The 16,144-nt window shown below is 40.6% G+C and overlaps 2 protein-coding genes across 2 annotated transcripts in view; both read left to right on the forward strand.

The window, feature by feature from the left end:
* LOC133460143 (RNA-binding protein Nova-1-like) overlaps nucleotides 1-16,144 on the forward strand; it is a 434,537-nt gene that overhangs the window by 407,565 nt on the left and 10,828 nt on the right. The gene's annotated exons all lie outside the window — the stretch shown is intronic.
* Nucleotides 1-16,144, forward strand: part of LOC133460142 (protocadherin-16-like) — a 173,009-nt gene that overhangs the window by 38,002 nt on the left and 118,863 nt on the right. Inside the window, exons 4-6 of the mRNA XM_061740697.1 lie at nucleotides 1,206-1,403; nucleotides 4,082-4,534; nucleotides 7,274-7,594. Of these exons, the coding sequence (XP_061596681.1) occupies nucleotides 1,206-1,403; nucleotides 4,082-4,534; nucleotides 7,274-7,594 (972 nt within the window). The remainder of the gene's footprint in view (nucleotides 1-1,205; nucleotides 1,404-4,081; nucleotides 4,535-7,273; nucleotides 7,595-16,144) is intronic.

The following is a 16,144-nucleotide window of genomic DNA, read 5'->3' on the forward strand; positions in this document are numbered from 1 at the left end:
GCTGTATCTGCCGCAGGGCAGCAGCATCTTACAGGTAAGAAAATATATTTATATATATGAAGCTGCTGCAGGGCAGCAGCATCCTGCAGGTAAAATCAGTATATATATATATATATATATATATATATATGTGTACATACTGTATATATATGTATATATATATATATATATATATATATATTTATATATATATATATATATATATATATATATATATATATATATATATATATATATATATATATATATATATACACACAGTTACTAACCTGCAGGATGCTGCTGCCCTGCGGCAGGTTCATATATGTATATATATATGTATATATATTTATATATATATACATATATATAAATATATATATGATTGATAAAACTCCATTAACAGGTGATAATAATCTACTTTTGACAATAACTATTTAGTCTACAACTCTACATAAATGATTCCCCTGACGTGAGTCATGTGACTAATGTCAACTTTAGAGCGGAAAAAACAGCTAGCTGTTTAATAAAAAGAAATTTGGTTGTGAAATTGAAAAAAAAAATCTGCTCTGATTTTCTGAATTAACAAGATAATTATCTCAGAATTCCGAGAAAAATGTTAATTAAAAAAAGGTCAGTTTTTCTGAATTAACGAGTTGATTATCTCGTGAGTCATTTGACAAATTTTCACTTTAGAGCAGAAAAACAAGCTAGCTGTTTAAGAAAAGAGAATTTGTTGCCAAATTGACTTGTCTATTTCATATTTAACTAGTTAGTCCTGAAGGATAAATTAGTGACAATAACGAAGTAATTGATGGTTTTATCATAGAGTAGTAGTTTTATAGTTAATAAAAGTTATCTAGTTTTATCACACGCAGTATTTTAGTTTTTAGCTTAGTGTCCTTATCTTTTAGTGTTTAGAGTTTTTAGCGTTCTAATTGTTTTTATTGCTTACTTTGAGCCTTTGGCAATTAAATTTCGTTCCACTTGTACTTGGACTTTTGGAATGACAATAAAGTGAAGGTTGATACCTTGAACCTTGAATAGAGAATGTTTGATTCCGTGTGGTTTTTCATTATTTTGGCGGGTTTTACGTTGCGTTTGGGCTGGAACTTGTCAGATCTGGCAACCTGGACCTCAGAGCCGGATTTCTTAGTGACTCGTCTTTTTGGTCTTAAATTCAGTTCGAAAATGGTATTAAAAAGTCTTAAATGTACCTTTCTCAGGTGTTTGCAACAGACAAGGACGAGGGCGACAACGGTCTGGTTCTGTACGAGATCAACCGGCGTCAGAGCGACCCGGACCGATACTTCGTCATCGACCTCAAGTCCGGCGTCATCACCCTGAACAAAGGACTGGACTACGAGAAGAAGAGAGTCCACGAGCTGGTGGTGCAGGCGCGGGACAACGCCAGCCAGCCCGAGGTAAAACTGCATAACGTCCCTTTAATCCCCCATCCAGACCTGTTTATACTGCAGACATGTAGCCGTTAGCATCATCCCCAGCAGCTGGTGGTGCAGGCCCGGGACAACGCCAGCCAGCCCGAGGTAAAAACATAACGTAACGTCCCTTTAATCCCCCGTCCAGACCAGATTATACACATGTAGCCGTTAGCATCGTTACCCACCAGCTGGTGGTGCAGGCCCGGGACAACGCCAGCCAGCCCGAGGTAAAACCTAACGTCCAGACTAGTTTATACACATGTAGCCGTTAGCATCGTTACCCACGAGCTGGTGGTGCAGGCCCGGGACAACGCCAGCCAGCCGGATGTAAAACTGCATAACGTCCCTTTAATCCCCCGTCCAGACTAGGCCTGTGTTGACAAAATCGATTTCCCAATTCTAAATCGATTCTCATATTAATTCCTAAAAATCGATTCATATGTCTAAAGATCAATTATTTATTTATTTATTTATTTTTTTCTTTTATTTATTTATTTATGTATTTTTTTTTTCATCATTACAACTTTTGGTTATTTTTTTGTTTATCCCCAAAAAAGGAATGTTTTGTTGGACACGAGAATAACTGGTGCCATGTTTTTGCCTTTAGATATGTTTAAATGTATGAAAACATTAAAGTTTTCAGTTATAATTGCATAAATTGTCTATATTTCATTACTTTATTTACTGTCTTGGGGTAACATTTGCAAAAAATGCTAAAAACCAAATTCTCAAAAATTAAAAACCAAAATAGGAAAATGGAACAAATAAAAATGGAATGTGGGAAAAAATAAAAGTGATTTCCTCCGTCTCTGTTTCCTCCTGGATCTGTTTGGTAATTCTGACCCACGATGTTTCTGTTTCAGTTCTATCAGCATTCTGGGAGCTGATTGGTCCTTACAGCATCATTAGCTGCAATACTTGCTGTTTAATCTCAATATAATACTAGTATGAATATGTTGCAGAACTACAGTCATATCATTCATGCAACAGCTCAAAAAACAGTTTTATTAACACTAACCCAAATCAATATCGGATCGAATCGGATCAAAGCGTGATAATCGATTCTGAATCTTAAGAATCGGAATCGAATCGATTCTTGACATTTGAATGGATCCCCAGCCCTGGTCCAGACTAGTTTATACACATGTAGCCGTTAGCATCATCCCCACCAGCTGGTGGTGCAGGCCCGGGACAACGCCAGCCAGCCGGAGGTTAAACCGTAACGTTAATCCCCGTCCAGACCTGTTTATACAAATGTAGCCGTTAGCATCGTTACCCACCAGCTGGTGGTGCAGGCCCGGGACAACGCCAGCCAGGCGTAGGTAAAACCTTATCATGGGAAAACAAGTGCATCGTGGGAAAAAACCTACGGGACCGTAACTTAACCTGGGAAAACGTACGGGACCGTAACGTCCCTTTTAACGCTCGTCCAGATCTGTTTATACGCAGACCTGTAGCCGCTGGCATCATCCCCACCTGAAATGTTCAGATTTACTTTATTTTCATTTAGAAACAACTGCAGAACGTTTCTGTTGCGTTACCGCAACGATTTGACGTACCTGTCTTCTTGAGCCAGCCACCCTTTTTTGAAGGTTTTCAATTATATAAGTAATGAATTTATATCAAATAGTTACGTAAAAATCCTTAAATGATTTTGAAACAATAGTTTCCAACCTCTTATATTCTGTTGCTGCTTCCACCTGCCTGCTGTGTGCAGGTCCTTATGATCCAGGTCCTGGTCCAGGTTTCTTCCTCCTAAAGGGGAGTTTTTCTTGCCACTGTTTGGCTTAAGGTTTTTCTCCCATTAGGGGAATTTTTACCTGCTTTATGTTCATGTTCTGGTTCTGGAAAGATCCTGGAGATAACTGTTGTATTAGATGCTTTACAAATATACAAAAACTATCAATAAACATCGATGCTGGTCATGTGACGATAACGATAATTAAATATATAATGCAATATCGTAGGGGAATAAAAACGAGACTAAAATATAGATTACAAAATAAAAAAAGGATCCTGATCATGAGAGTTCAACGTAGATCTGGGAATCATCTGCATAAGCTTTGACTAGAGACCTGAAGATGGTGGAGACTGGTTTCAAAATAAAACAGGAACTAAATCACAAAACTTCCCTTCATCCTCTTCACTCAGTTTTAGGGTTTTACAACGTTAAATCAGCGACAGATGAGACTAATATCGTAACATCTCAACATTTTGACTTTTTTCTTAAAATTGTACTTCAACATTAATCTCGACATTTCAACTTTATTCACGAAATTTTGACTTTTTTCTCAACATTTACTTTTTTCTGGAAATTGTACTTAGACATTAATCTCGACATTTCACCTTTTTTCTCAACATTTTGACTTTTTTCTCGAAATCGTACGTCAACATTAATCTCGACATTTCGACTTTTGTCTCGACATTTCAACTTTTTTTTTCGACATTTCGACTTTTTCCCCAAAGTGCATAATAAAATAAAATCTTCCTCCCCTAAAACATGATCCGTCCCTCCGTCTCCCTCCAGGTGACCAACAGTTTCAGGGTTTTAAAACGTTAAATCAGCGTTAGACGAGTCTAACATCGTCCCTTCCTCCCTCAGTTTAGGGTTTTAGAACGTTAAATCAGCGACGGGTCTAACATCGTCCCTTCATCTCCAGGTGACCAACACGTTCGTGACGATCCACGTGCGCGACTTCAACGACAACCAGCCGACGATGACGATCATCTTCCTGAGCGAGGACGGGTCCCCGCGGATCTCGGAGGGCGCGGAGGCGGGCGAGTACGTGGCCCGGATCTCGGTGACGGACCCGGACTACGGCGAGTACGCTAACGTGAACGTGTCCCTGGAGGGCGGCGACGGGCGCTTCGCCCTCACCACCAAGGACAGCATCATCTACCTGATCTACGTGGACGCGGCGCTGGACCGCGAGGAGCGCGACTCCTACGACCTGCGCGTCACGGCCACCGACGCCGGCTCGCCGCCGCTGCGCGCCGAGTCGGCCTTCACCCTCACGGTGACCGACGTCAACGACAACCCGCCGCTGTTCGACCAGCAGGCGTACCGGCAGACCATCCCCGAGGTGGTTTACCCGGGATCCTTCGTGCTGCAGGTACTTTTATATCTTTATTAATCTCTGGTTTACCCGGGATCCTTCGTGCTGCAGGTACTTTTATATCTTTATTAATCTCTGGTTTACCCGGGGTCCTTCGTGCTGCAGGTACAACACTTTTATATCTTTATTAATCTCTGGTTTACCCGGGGTCCTTCGTGCTGCAGGTACTTTTATATCTTTATTAATCTCTGGTTTACCCGGGTCCTTCGTGCTGCAGGTACAACACTTTTATATCTTTATTAATCTCTGGTTTACCCGGGGTCCTTCGTGCTGCAGGTACTTTTATATTTTTATTAATCTCTGGTTTACCCGGGATCCTTCGTGCTGCAGGTACTTTTATATTTTTATTAATCTCTGGTTTACCCGGGATCCTTCGTGCTGCAGGTACTTTTATATCTTTATTAATCTCTGGTTTACCCGGGGTCCTTCGTGCTGCAGGTACTTTTATATCTTTATTAATCTCTGGTTTACCCGGGGTCCTTCGTGCTGCAGGTACTTTTATATTTTTATTAATCTCTGGTTTACCCGGGGTCCTTCGTGCTGCAGGTACTTTTATATCTTTATTAATCTCTGGTTTACCCGGGGTCCTTCGTGCTGCAGGTACAGACACTTTTATATCTTTATTAATCTCTGGTTTACCCGGGGTCCTTCGTGCTGCAGGTACTTTTATATCTTTATTAATCTCTGGTTTACCCGGGGTCCTTCGTGCTGCAGGTACTTTTATATCTTTATTAATCTCTGGTTTACCCGGGGTCCTTCGTGCTGCAGGTACTTTTATATCTTTATAAATCTCTGGTTTATCCGGGGTCCTTCGTGCTGCAGGTACAGACACTTTTATATCTTTATTAATCTCTGGTTTACCCGGGGTCCTTCGTGCTGCAGGTACTTTTGATTTGTATATGTTACCACTCGGGTCCATCATTCGGCATAATATTCAATATCATTCATTATGCTGATGACACACAATTATACACTGCAAAAACTCAAAATCTTAACGAGGATATTTGTCTTATTTCTAGCTAAAATGTCTCATTTTTAGCCTTGGAATTCAGTACATTTCTGGATTTATTCAGGATTGCGAGATTTTGAAATTTTCCCTTTAATGTAATCAATGTGTTGTTTCCATGTTAACTTTTGGTCGATGACAAACCCCAAGGAATTTATTCTCAAAAACCCTTTCAATATCAACATTACAGATTTTTAATTTAATATTACCATCACTTTCATTTTGATTCCCAAAAAATATAAATTTTGTTTTCTTAATATTTAGAGATAATTTATTAACATCAAACCAAGTCTTGAGATTTTCCAGCTCCATTTCTACACAACACAAAAGTTCCCTTAAATTTGTACCAGAGAAAAACAAATTGGAATCATTGGCAAATATTACATATCTAAAAAAATCTGTTACATTGCAGATGTCATTAATATAAAGAATAAACAGTATTGGACCAATCACTGATCCTTGAGATAAAACCACAAGTAATCTTTCTAAATGCTGACATAGTATCATTAATTTGTACACACTGTTGTCTATTACCTAAATAACTTTCCAGCCAAGAGTGAGCAACCCCTCGTATTCCCTACATCTTCACTGCAAAAACTCAAAATCTTAACAAGAATATTTGTCTTATTTCTAGTTAAAAATCTCATTACACTTAAAACAAGACTCATCACTGGAAAAAACAACAATTTTCACCTGTTTCAAGTAGATTTTCACTTGAAATAAGTAGAAAAATCTGCCAGTGGAACAAGATTTTTTTGCTTGTAATAAGAAGATAAATCTTGTTCCACTGGCAGATTTTTCTACTGATTTCAAGTGAAAATGTACTTATTTTTCTAGTAATGACTCTTGTTTTAAGTGGAATGAGATTTTTTGACTAAAAATTAGACATTTTAACTAGAAATAAGACAAATATTCCTGGTAAGATTTTGAGTTTTTGCAGTGGCACCAATAATGTAATAAAATATCCTGACATTTTTACCGATAATGTAATACCTTCTTACATTATTGCGAATTTATTACATTTTCAGGTGGGTCTTTTTTTTTCTTTCCAAAACTGATAATGTAATACTTGACAAATAATGTAATATAATATCTATGTTCATTTTCAGTCCAGAGTTCTACATTTTGTGTTTTAAGAATCTAAGAATGTTATTTACACTTGCTTTGAAACACCAGAATGACTATTGGGTTAAATTGCAGACTTTGAGTAGCATGTAATAAATTCTGGATCCATGGCCCAAACCCAACAGGAAGTCGGCCATTTTGAATTAATCGTGTAATTTTGGTGCAATCTACGCCACTTCTTCGGCCGTTAATACGGCCCGAACCGTAACGTGCACCCAGGTGTGTTATACATCAAAATGTGCGTCTCCATCCTGCGACAATGCACATTACTTTTCTCAGTCAAAAGCGTTACCGTGGTGACGCTAGACGCCAAAAAGCGCGTCCACCCTTTATCTGATTGGTCCATATTTGATAGTTCCTACTTTCTAGCATAACTTTTGAATGGTTTGATGTAAACAGTCATGGTGGTGTCATCGGACTTTTGAGTCCTTGACCTTTATTGGTGAAAATTGCCCCTTCGTCGCTGCATGCAGCTTTAATTATTATTATTATTATTATTAATATTAGGTCCCGTTCATCGCTTCTTGCAGCTTTAATTGTTATTATTATTATAATTAGGTCCCGTTCATCGCTGCTTGCTTCTTTAATCTTGCCTCTCCTTGCAGGTGACGGCGCGGGACAAGGACCAGGGCCCCAACGGGGACGTCCGCTACAGCCTGCTGCCCGGCGGGGACTCCCACTCCGACTGGTTCTCCATCGACCCCGTCACCGGCATCATCACCACGGCGACCGCCCTGGACTTCGAGTCGGAGCCGGCGCCCAGCGTCACCGTGGTGGCCACGGACGGCGGCCGGCCGCCGCTGTCGTCCACGGCAACCGTGGACATCGTGGTGCAGGACGTCAACGACAACGCGCCCGTGTTCCCGCGGGATTTCTACAACGCCTCGGTGGGGGAGAACACGCCGGCGGGAAGCTGCTTCCTCCAGGTAGGAAACCCCGACCGTTTCTGTCGTTCTGTCTCTGTTTCTGTCCGGATCAGCTGGTTTGGAGGACGCCGTCCTCTCGTCTACTTGTTTGGCTTCCTCTTCTCATTTTCTCATGTATTTACTGCTACTGCTACTGCTATAACTGTCATTTAGCAGACACTTTTATCCAAAGTGCAGTTGGACGCAGGTCCCGTCACGCCAGTGCTAGAATATATATGGTTTTTAAATAAGAAAGCTGCGTCTAAGAAGACCCATCTTGTCGTAAGTGCATCTCACTAGATGCCGAAGTGCTCCCTTATTTATTTTCTGTTTTTATTTTACAAATTACACAAACAAAGCAGTACAAAAACAAATCAACAACATCAATGTTTTTGCTCAGTTTTCTTCTTATATGTGGACGTGTTTTTGTGTATTTAGGTGTGTATTTAGGTGTGTATGCGTGCACACGTGTGGTGTGTATGAGTATGATGGTTTTCTAGAATGATGGTTATTTTAGGAGAGAGACGGCAGCAAAAAAATAAATATATACGATAAATAAAAAAATAAAAAATAAGGAAAAATGATTAAATAAATAATAATGAAAAAATAAATAAATAGGATAAATGAAAAAATATATAAATAGGGTAAAACAATGAATAAAAACGAAAAAAATGGTTAGTTTAAAAAAAGAATACATAAATAAATGTGGAAAAAATAAGGAAAAAATTAAAAATAAGGGAAAAAAATAAAATAAATAAATAAATGGGATAAATCAAAAAATGAATAAACAAATAAGGAAAAATAAAGGATAAATAGATAATAATGAAAAATAAATAGGATAAATGAATGAATAAATAAATAAATAAGGAAAAATAATAAATAAATAATTACTAAAAACAATAAATAAATAGGATAATTAAAAAAAAAAAAAATAAGGAAAAATTATATAATAAAAAAAAAAAAAAATAATATAATAAAAAAGAAAAAAGGTTAAAAGGGGGAATCAGTCTGAACGCAGGAACAAATGAGAGATAAAGGGATGATGGAGGAGAGAAGAGAAGAGAGAAGAGAGGAGAGTCAGAGAGAGAGAAGAGACCCCCTATCAGCGTTCAGGACTAATAATCAATAATGTCTGAGGGTGAGCAGCAGTCTAAGGACTAATAATCAATCGTAAGGTGAGCAGCAGTCGGGCGTCTCAGTCGAGCCTTGTTGACGCCTGAACGCACCGGCGGTGAGATTCGTTCAATGAAAACAAAGAGCAGCTTCATTGTCCATTTTAGGAGGAAGAGACGGAGAGGCTGGTTGGGTTTGGGGGGGAATGAGACCTGAATTCCTGAAGCTACGATGAGATTTACTCTCTTCACTCTGCTCTGGTGTGTCCTCTGCCTCACCTCGGGGTTGCCGTGGTAACCAGGCCGGTTGTATCTCATCTTTATCTCCCTCACCTCGGGGTTGCCGTGGAAACCGTGGTAACCAGGCCATCGGTATCTCAGCGTTATCTCCCTCACCTCTGGGTTGCCGTGGTAACCAGGCCTAGCGGTATCTCAGCCGTCTGGCCTTTATCTGCAGGATTCCTGCAGCTCGTCTGCAGGAGGAGGACGTGAGAAACGAGAAGGATGAGCGGCTGTTTGTCTTCCAGAGAGGTCCCAGTCTGGCATCGTGAATCCTTCAGAACGAATGTTTTTACAGGCTGGTTTTCTGACCGTCTCAATGGAAGCGGGAGGAAGATTAAAGAGAAAAAGAGGCTTTTCTGGTTCATGGTGTGTTTTAATTAACACTGTTGACGTGGAAACCTGTGGACCAGTGAATGTATAACTTATAGGAGAATCTGGGCCATGAAGGAGGAAAATATCTGAGAGGGGAAGATTTGTTTTTATTGTGCACTTCGAGAAAAAAGTCGAAATGTCGAGAAAAAAGTCAAAATGGCAAAAAAAAAAGTTGAAATGTCGAGAGGTTACGATATTAGTCTCATCTGTCGCTGATTTAACGTTCTAAAACCCTAAAACTGATATATTTTTTGAATAATGAAACAGGGCTTGGTCGTCTTGACGTCATCACTTGGCGGAGACGCCATATTGGAAGCTACGTTAGCTGCTCTTCAGACCACTGTGTACAGACGAGCTCGCTCTTCTTTGTGTTTTACTTGTAGTCGTTACTTTCCGTTATTTTTTTCCTAGTTAAAAGCACACGTGTGCATGCTGCTACAAACAAAGCACTAACAGTTGCTAGAACGGAGTGCAGCTTAGCTTTGACCGGATAACCGTGTTCCCACTGTTTACCGGCTTTATGATCTGAAGCTCCTGCAGCCAAACATTTGTGAAGAATGAATGAATGAATGAGACTCCAACGACTATAACAACGGAACTGCTCCGTTGTAGGCACTCACACCGCAAACAAGCTAGCCGAAGACGTGGGTTGTGCAGAACTGCGGCAGTAAATCCTCGTTGGATCCTCATATGGATCCAAACCGTTAATAATCATTATTTTCTCCATAAACCGCTCCCTGGCTTCCTTGTTTAAGGTTCCCGGTAAATTCCAGTTCCTTTCCGGCATTTAAAAATCTTTTTTTTGCGTTCCGTCTGTTCACTTGGTGCTACTACAGTGCTGTTTGTTTACACTCACGAGGCAGCCAACATGGCCGCCGCGTCCCAGAATGCACCTTGGTGACCAAGCCCTATACAATTTCGAGAAAAAAGTTGAAATGTCGAGATTAATGTTGAAATACAGTTTCAAGAATAAAGTCAAAATTTCTCCTTTTTTCTCAATATTTCAACTTTATTCACAAAATTTTGACATTTTTCTCAACATTTCGACTTTATTCCCGACATTTCGACTTCCTCCTCTAAAATATTATGTCTATTTTCCTCCTGCGTGGCCCTGATACTCTTCTGTAACTCTGAGCTGGAAGTGGATGAATAGTTCTGCAGGTTCACCTGGCATGGACTTGGAAAGCCCGATCCGGCGGGTTCGACATAAGTGTGTGGAGAGAATAAAGGAGGCAACGGCGTATCAGACCAAAGAGAAGGAGACGTGGAGGAGTGAGAGAGAGTGAGAGGAGATGAGGAGAGTTTCTCTTCTGTTTCTCCTCGGCCTCCGTTTGAACCTCAGAATCTCATTCCAGTCCTGGAACAGCTGTAATTAACTATTCCCCAGTTTTCTAATCTTAGCTGCAGATATTTGCAGATATTTGGCGGTGGTTTCAGCTGATCTCAGTCCAGGCTTCACAAGTGGTTTCCTGGTATTTCAGAGCCACTGACTCAGGCCTGATACGCTCGTTTCTGCACGTTTTTCAGCTGCTTTTCAGCTGGTTTTCACTTTTTCAGACCCACAACACCAGCGTTTGGTATTTGTGGCCGTATTTGTGCCACGCTCTTATTCCTGAATGATGCTCAGCATCCCACCACACATACGTCTGGTATTCATTATTAATTAGGGCCCGAGCACTGACAGTGCGAAGGCTCTATTGTATCTGTAGGAATTGTTCTTGTTGTTTTTCTCGTTTTTCTTCCGACCAAATGAGGGCCTTTTTTTCCCCTAAACGTGCCCCAAAAGTCACCAAATTTTGCACCAAGCCAGGCCTGGTGAAAAATGTGATATTTAATGGTTTGCATTAATGGGCGTGGCCTAATGGCTCAACAGCGCCCCCTAGAAAACTTTGTGCCTCAAGCCCCACAATACGGTTTGACGTACATGCACGAAAATCGGTACACACCTGTATCATGTCACAACTTAAAGAAAAGTCTCTTGGCGCCATGGCCCAAACCCAACAGGAAGTTGGACATTTTCAATTAATTGTGTAATTTTGGTGCAATTTATACCATTTTCACGTGTCGTACTTTAATGAACTCCTCCTAGCAGGATCGTTTTTAAACATAAAACTCGCTCAGGAGACACAAAAGACGTTAACGATGAAAAGTTATCGAAATCGTGGGTTTTCGTGAAATGGCATGGCCGTGGCGCCGCATCAAACTTCAACGCTAAACAGGAAGTGATACTAGTAGCTGAAACCGAACAGGAAGTCGGCCATTTTGAATTAATCGTGTGATTTTGGCGCAATTTATGCCATTCCTTCGGCAGTTAATTCAGCCCGAACCGTAACGTGCACCCAGGTGTGTTATACATCAAAATGTGCGTCTCCATCCTGCGACGACGCGCATTACTTTTCTCAGTCAAAAGCGTTACCGTGGCGACGCTAGACGGCAAAAAGTGCAACCCCCTTCATCTGATTGGTCCATATTTGATAGTTCCTACTTTTTGTTATAACTTTTGAATGGTTTGACATAGAGAGTCGTGGGAGGCGTCATCAGACTTTTGAGTCGGACGGTTTTGAGTCCTTGAACTTTATTGGTGCAAATTGCACGCGGGAGGGCCCGTTCATCGCTGCTTGCAGCTTTAATTTATGTTTTTTCTTTTTGCAGTTTTTCGTTGACAAATATCAAACTTACAAACGTGGACATACAAAGAAAGAGTATCTGCCCATCCCTCACCCCCAAGGCTCTTAGACAGGAAGAAATGAATAAACAAACACAAATAAATAATAAATACATACACAGTAGAAAAATCTGCCAGTGGAACAAGATTTATCTTCTCATTACAAGCTAAAAAATCTTGTTCCACTGGCAGATTTTTCTACTTATTTTAAGTGAAAATCTACTTGAAACAGGTGAAAATTGTTGTTTTTTCCAGTGATGAGTCTTGTTTTAAGTGTAATGACATTTCTTTGACTAAAAATGAGACATTTTAACTAGAAATAAGACAAATATTCTTGTTAAGATTGTGAGTTTTTGCAGTGTGATTGAAGGTTAAGGGTCTACTTTTCCTGGCGTCGTGGTATTTGGACGGAGAAACGGCTTTGTGAGTCTCGTCACGTTCCTGAGAGCTAAAATAAAACAATTGACCCAATATTTACAGTAGTTGACAATCAATTGTTCAGATTTTTGTGGTTTTCATAATAACAGCTGAGGTTTTGAGTAACGAGCCAGCGCTTAAGAAAGGAAGGTTACGAGACGATGCAAAGTTCCACTTATTTCTTTTCTTCAGTCATATCTCTATTGTTCCTAATTATTTCCCATCGCTGTTTCTCTTTCCTCGTATCTTTCTCAGGACGTGTAGCCGTGTAGGAAAAGCTCTTATCAGTTTGGCCGGCCAGTAATCTGCAAAGAGCCGAGTGTTTATGCAGAAACGACACAAAGGACTTATTTACTTCAGAGTTTCGCTGCTTTTCCTCTTCCTGCACTTCCTCCAGAGTTTCCCAGAGTTTCCCAGGATTAGTGTGAGTTTCTAACATCCATCTCAACCTGGAGGGTAAAAGGTCAAGGTCATGAGAGCAGAGAGAGAACGGTGCTGGTGAAGACTTCTAGAAGTTTGTTCAGGTCCTTTTAGTCGAGTCAAGTTTCAGTCGACTAAAAGTCTGAGTATTTTAGTTTCATTTTAGTCCGAATTGTCCATTTTAGTCTCGTTTTTGTCAAAGAAAACTGACATTTTAGTCTCCGTCTTGGATGGATGGATGGATGTATTGTTGTTTTTATCAGCCTGTTCTAGTTTTAGTCTAGTCTTTGGGTCCAGCTATCATTGTAGTTAGGGATGGGAATCGAGAACCGGTTCTTGTTGAGAACCGGTTCCCAGTGTTTCAATTCCTTGGAATCGTTTGCCTTTTTCCCCAAACGATTCCCTTATCGATTCCAGTGGGCGCGAATGACGTCACCAAGCACGTTGCGCAGCGTGCGCATTCGCGCCCAGCAGGAAAACACGGGGACAAAGCGGCATAAACGCTCGAAAGTTTGGTTACATTTTACCAAAAAGGACGACAACAGGGCGACAATTCTTGCAATGTGGACATTTCAACAGAGGGGGGAAACTGTTAGGACTCGGCCGGCTGATCCGCTGGGAGCGCGGAGTCAGCCGGCGTGTGGTAAGGCTGATTTATGGTTCCGCGTTACACCAACGCAGAGTCTACGGCGTAGGGTACGCGGCAACACACGCACCGTACGGCGCGCGTCGCCGCGTACCCTACGCCGTAGGCCCTGCGTCGATTTAACGCGGACCATAAATCAGGCTTTAGAAGAGCTGCGCTCCGGCGGACAGCGGAGCTCCTGACACAGCTGCAGCTGATCAGCTCATCTATGGAGAAGTTAAAGAGCATCTACCACTAGCTTCTCCTTTCATCAAGGCAGGGAAGAGTATCAGGCCAGAATGGATGAATGTCTCCAGCAGGGACTAAGTTTGTGGTGTTGAACATGTTACTGGACATTCTTGTGGAATTGCTACAAAATAATTTGTTGTTTTTCGTTAATTTCTACAGAAGAATATTTATTTTATGATTATTATTTTATATTAAATACATATTTTACTGTATATTACAAATCATTTTGTGGGGACTATTTTTTTTGTTCAAATATATAAAAGTTTTATATCTTTGAACAAAAAAGATCAGAGAAACAAAGAAATTGAAACAAAGAAACAATTTTAGTATCAACTTTGTTTTATTAAAACAAAGTTGATACTAAAATTGTTTCTTCTCCTTTTTTCCAAATGAGAATCGATAAGAGAATCGATAAAGAATCGAATCGATAAGCAGAATCGATAAGAGAATCGGAATCGAAAAAATCTTATCAATTCCCATCCCTAATTGTAGTTTTTATTAGTTTTATTCACGTTCATTCTCCTTTTAGTTGTGTCAAGTTTCAGTCGACTAAAAGTCATTTTAGTCTTATTTTAGTCAGAATTGGCCATTTTAGTCTAGTTTTAGTCAAAGATTGGCCGGCCGATAAGACTTTTAAGCGTAATGGAGCTGGAAGGCGCTCGGTATGTGTAACTCAAACTATCGACAACTGCGTTTGAGAGAATTGGCCATAAAGTATTTCCATCCACCGACTTTCATGTGGCTTCTTTTCTGGCAGTAACGGTTTTATTTCTACCAAATTAAAGGTTCGGCCTCTTGCATCCGTAAAAAAGTCTTTATTTGGTTCAGCTTTGGTGGTTTTGGGCTTGTTTTCTTTGACTGTTTCTTGGACACGTGGTTCATGTGGATGTCCTGTTTTATTCTGAAGGGGTTTCCCCTGGCGTGTCACTTCCTGTGGTTTGCTGCTTCTTCATCGTCCTCAACTGTGTCTCATTGTCTCTCGTGTTTGTCTAAAGTTCGGTCTTCTCCCGGCTCCTCCTGGTCCAGACTCTCCACCATCTTCAGGTTTCTAGTGACAGCTTATGCAGACGATTCCCAGATCTACGTTAGACTGTCATGTCAATGTCTTTTTTTATTTTGTAATCTACATTTTAGTCTGGTTTTATTCCTCTACGATATTGACTACCGTATTTTGACGACCATACGGCGCCGTGTGGAAAGAACCCTCAGTTTTGTGTGTAATTTCTGGATTTAAAACACACACACGGCGCACCGACCGAAAAGGTGCTGTCCCCCCCCTCAACTTCTCAAGGTGGCCTCAAAACGTCCACCTTAAGCCTGATTTATGGTTCCGTGTTAAATCGAAGCAGCCCTACGGCGTAGGACTACGTGTCCATCAGGACTATATGAGGTGCCGTGAGGGACATAATTCTGAATTAGCGTTCATAAACACATATGAAATCCAACTATTTTACACACTATACTGAAATCCTCTCACACACACTACTGAAAATTTCAGTAGAAACGGAAGTGGGTTGGTTAGCGCAATTTTATTTTTTATTTTTTAGTCCGCCCGCAAGCACGAAAAAACGCAAAAACGAACGCAAAAACGAACGCACGCACAGAAAAATGCCCGAAGGCACGCTCGCACGAAAAAAGGAAAAAAAGGCGAAATGTCAAGAAAAAAAGTCGAGGAAACCTGGACTAGAGGAAACCTGAAAAAAACCCTGAAACCCTGAAAAAAGATGAAAAAAACCTGAAAAAACCTGAAAAAATTTGAAAGAAAACTGAACAAACCCTGAAAACCTGAGGATTAAAACGAAAAATAACCTGAAAACCTATAAAAAAAAAAAATAAAATTGAAAACCTGAAAAAACCTGAAAGAAACCAGAAACCTCTGCGTTGGTGTAACGCGGAACCATAAATCAGTCTTTACAATAATACAATGGGCACATTGCGTCATTGGGCGCGGGGCACATTTTTTAAAATAATAAGACGTTTATATGCGCCTAATGGTTGTAAAAATATGGTATATATTTAATTATTGTTATCGTCACATGACCAGCATTTTCGTTGCATCTCGTTTTCCTCAGGTGATAAAGGTTCGTTGACTGATATTTAGTCAGAATTTTCTAAAGCAACTTTACCGAGCACTGGAGGAAAGATGTGCAGGGATCAGATGTGGCCTCAGCTCTGATGCTCTTATTTCACTGCAGATCGTTCCTGGTTACGAGTTGTGATTATTTGAGAGCAAAGCATCAAAGCTGAGGCTCTCGTTCGTGCAGCCGTGCAGGTGCATGCATGTGTGTTACACATTAAGGTGCATGCATGTGTGTTACACATTAACACACTTGTGTACATCACTTCTAGCAGGTGAAACACGTCCCCGGAGGTTTCCACATGTGGTTTCCTGGTCATGCCCGTTACGCAGCACTCAGTCATCCTGGAGA

This window comes from Cololabis saira, chromosome 14 (assembly GCF_033807715.1).
Source record: "Cololabis saira isolate AMF1-May2022 chromosome 14, fColSai1.1, whole genome shotgun sequence".
Taxonomy (NCBI): Eukaryota; Metazoa; Chordata; class Actinopteri; order Beloniformes; family Belonidae; genus Cololabis; species Cololabis saira.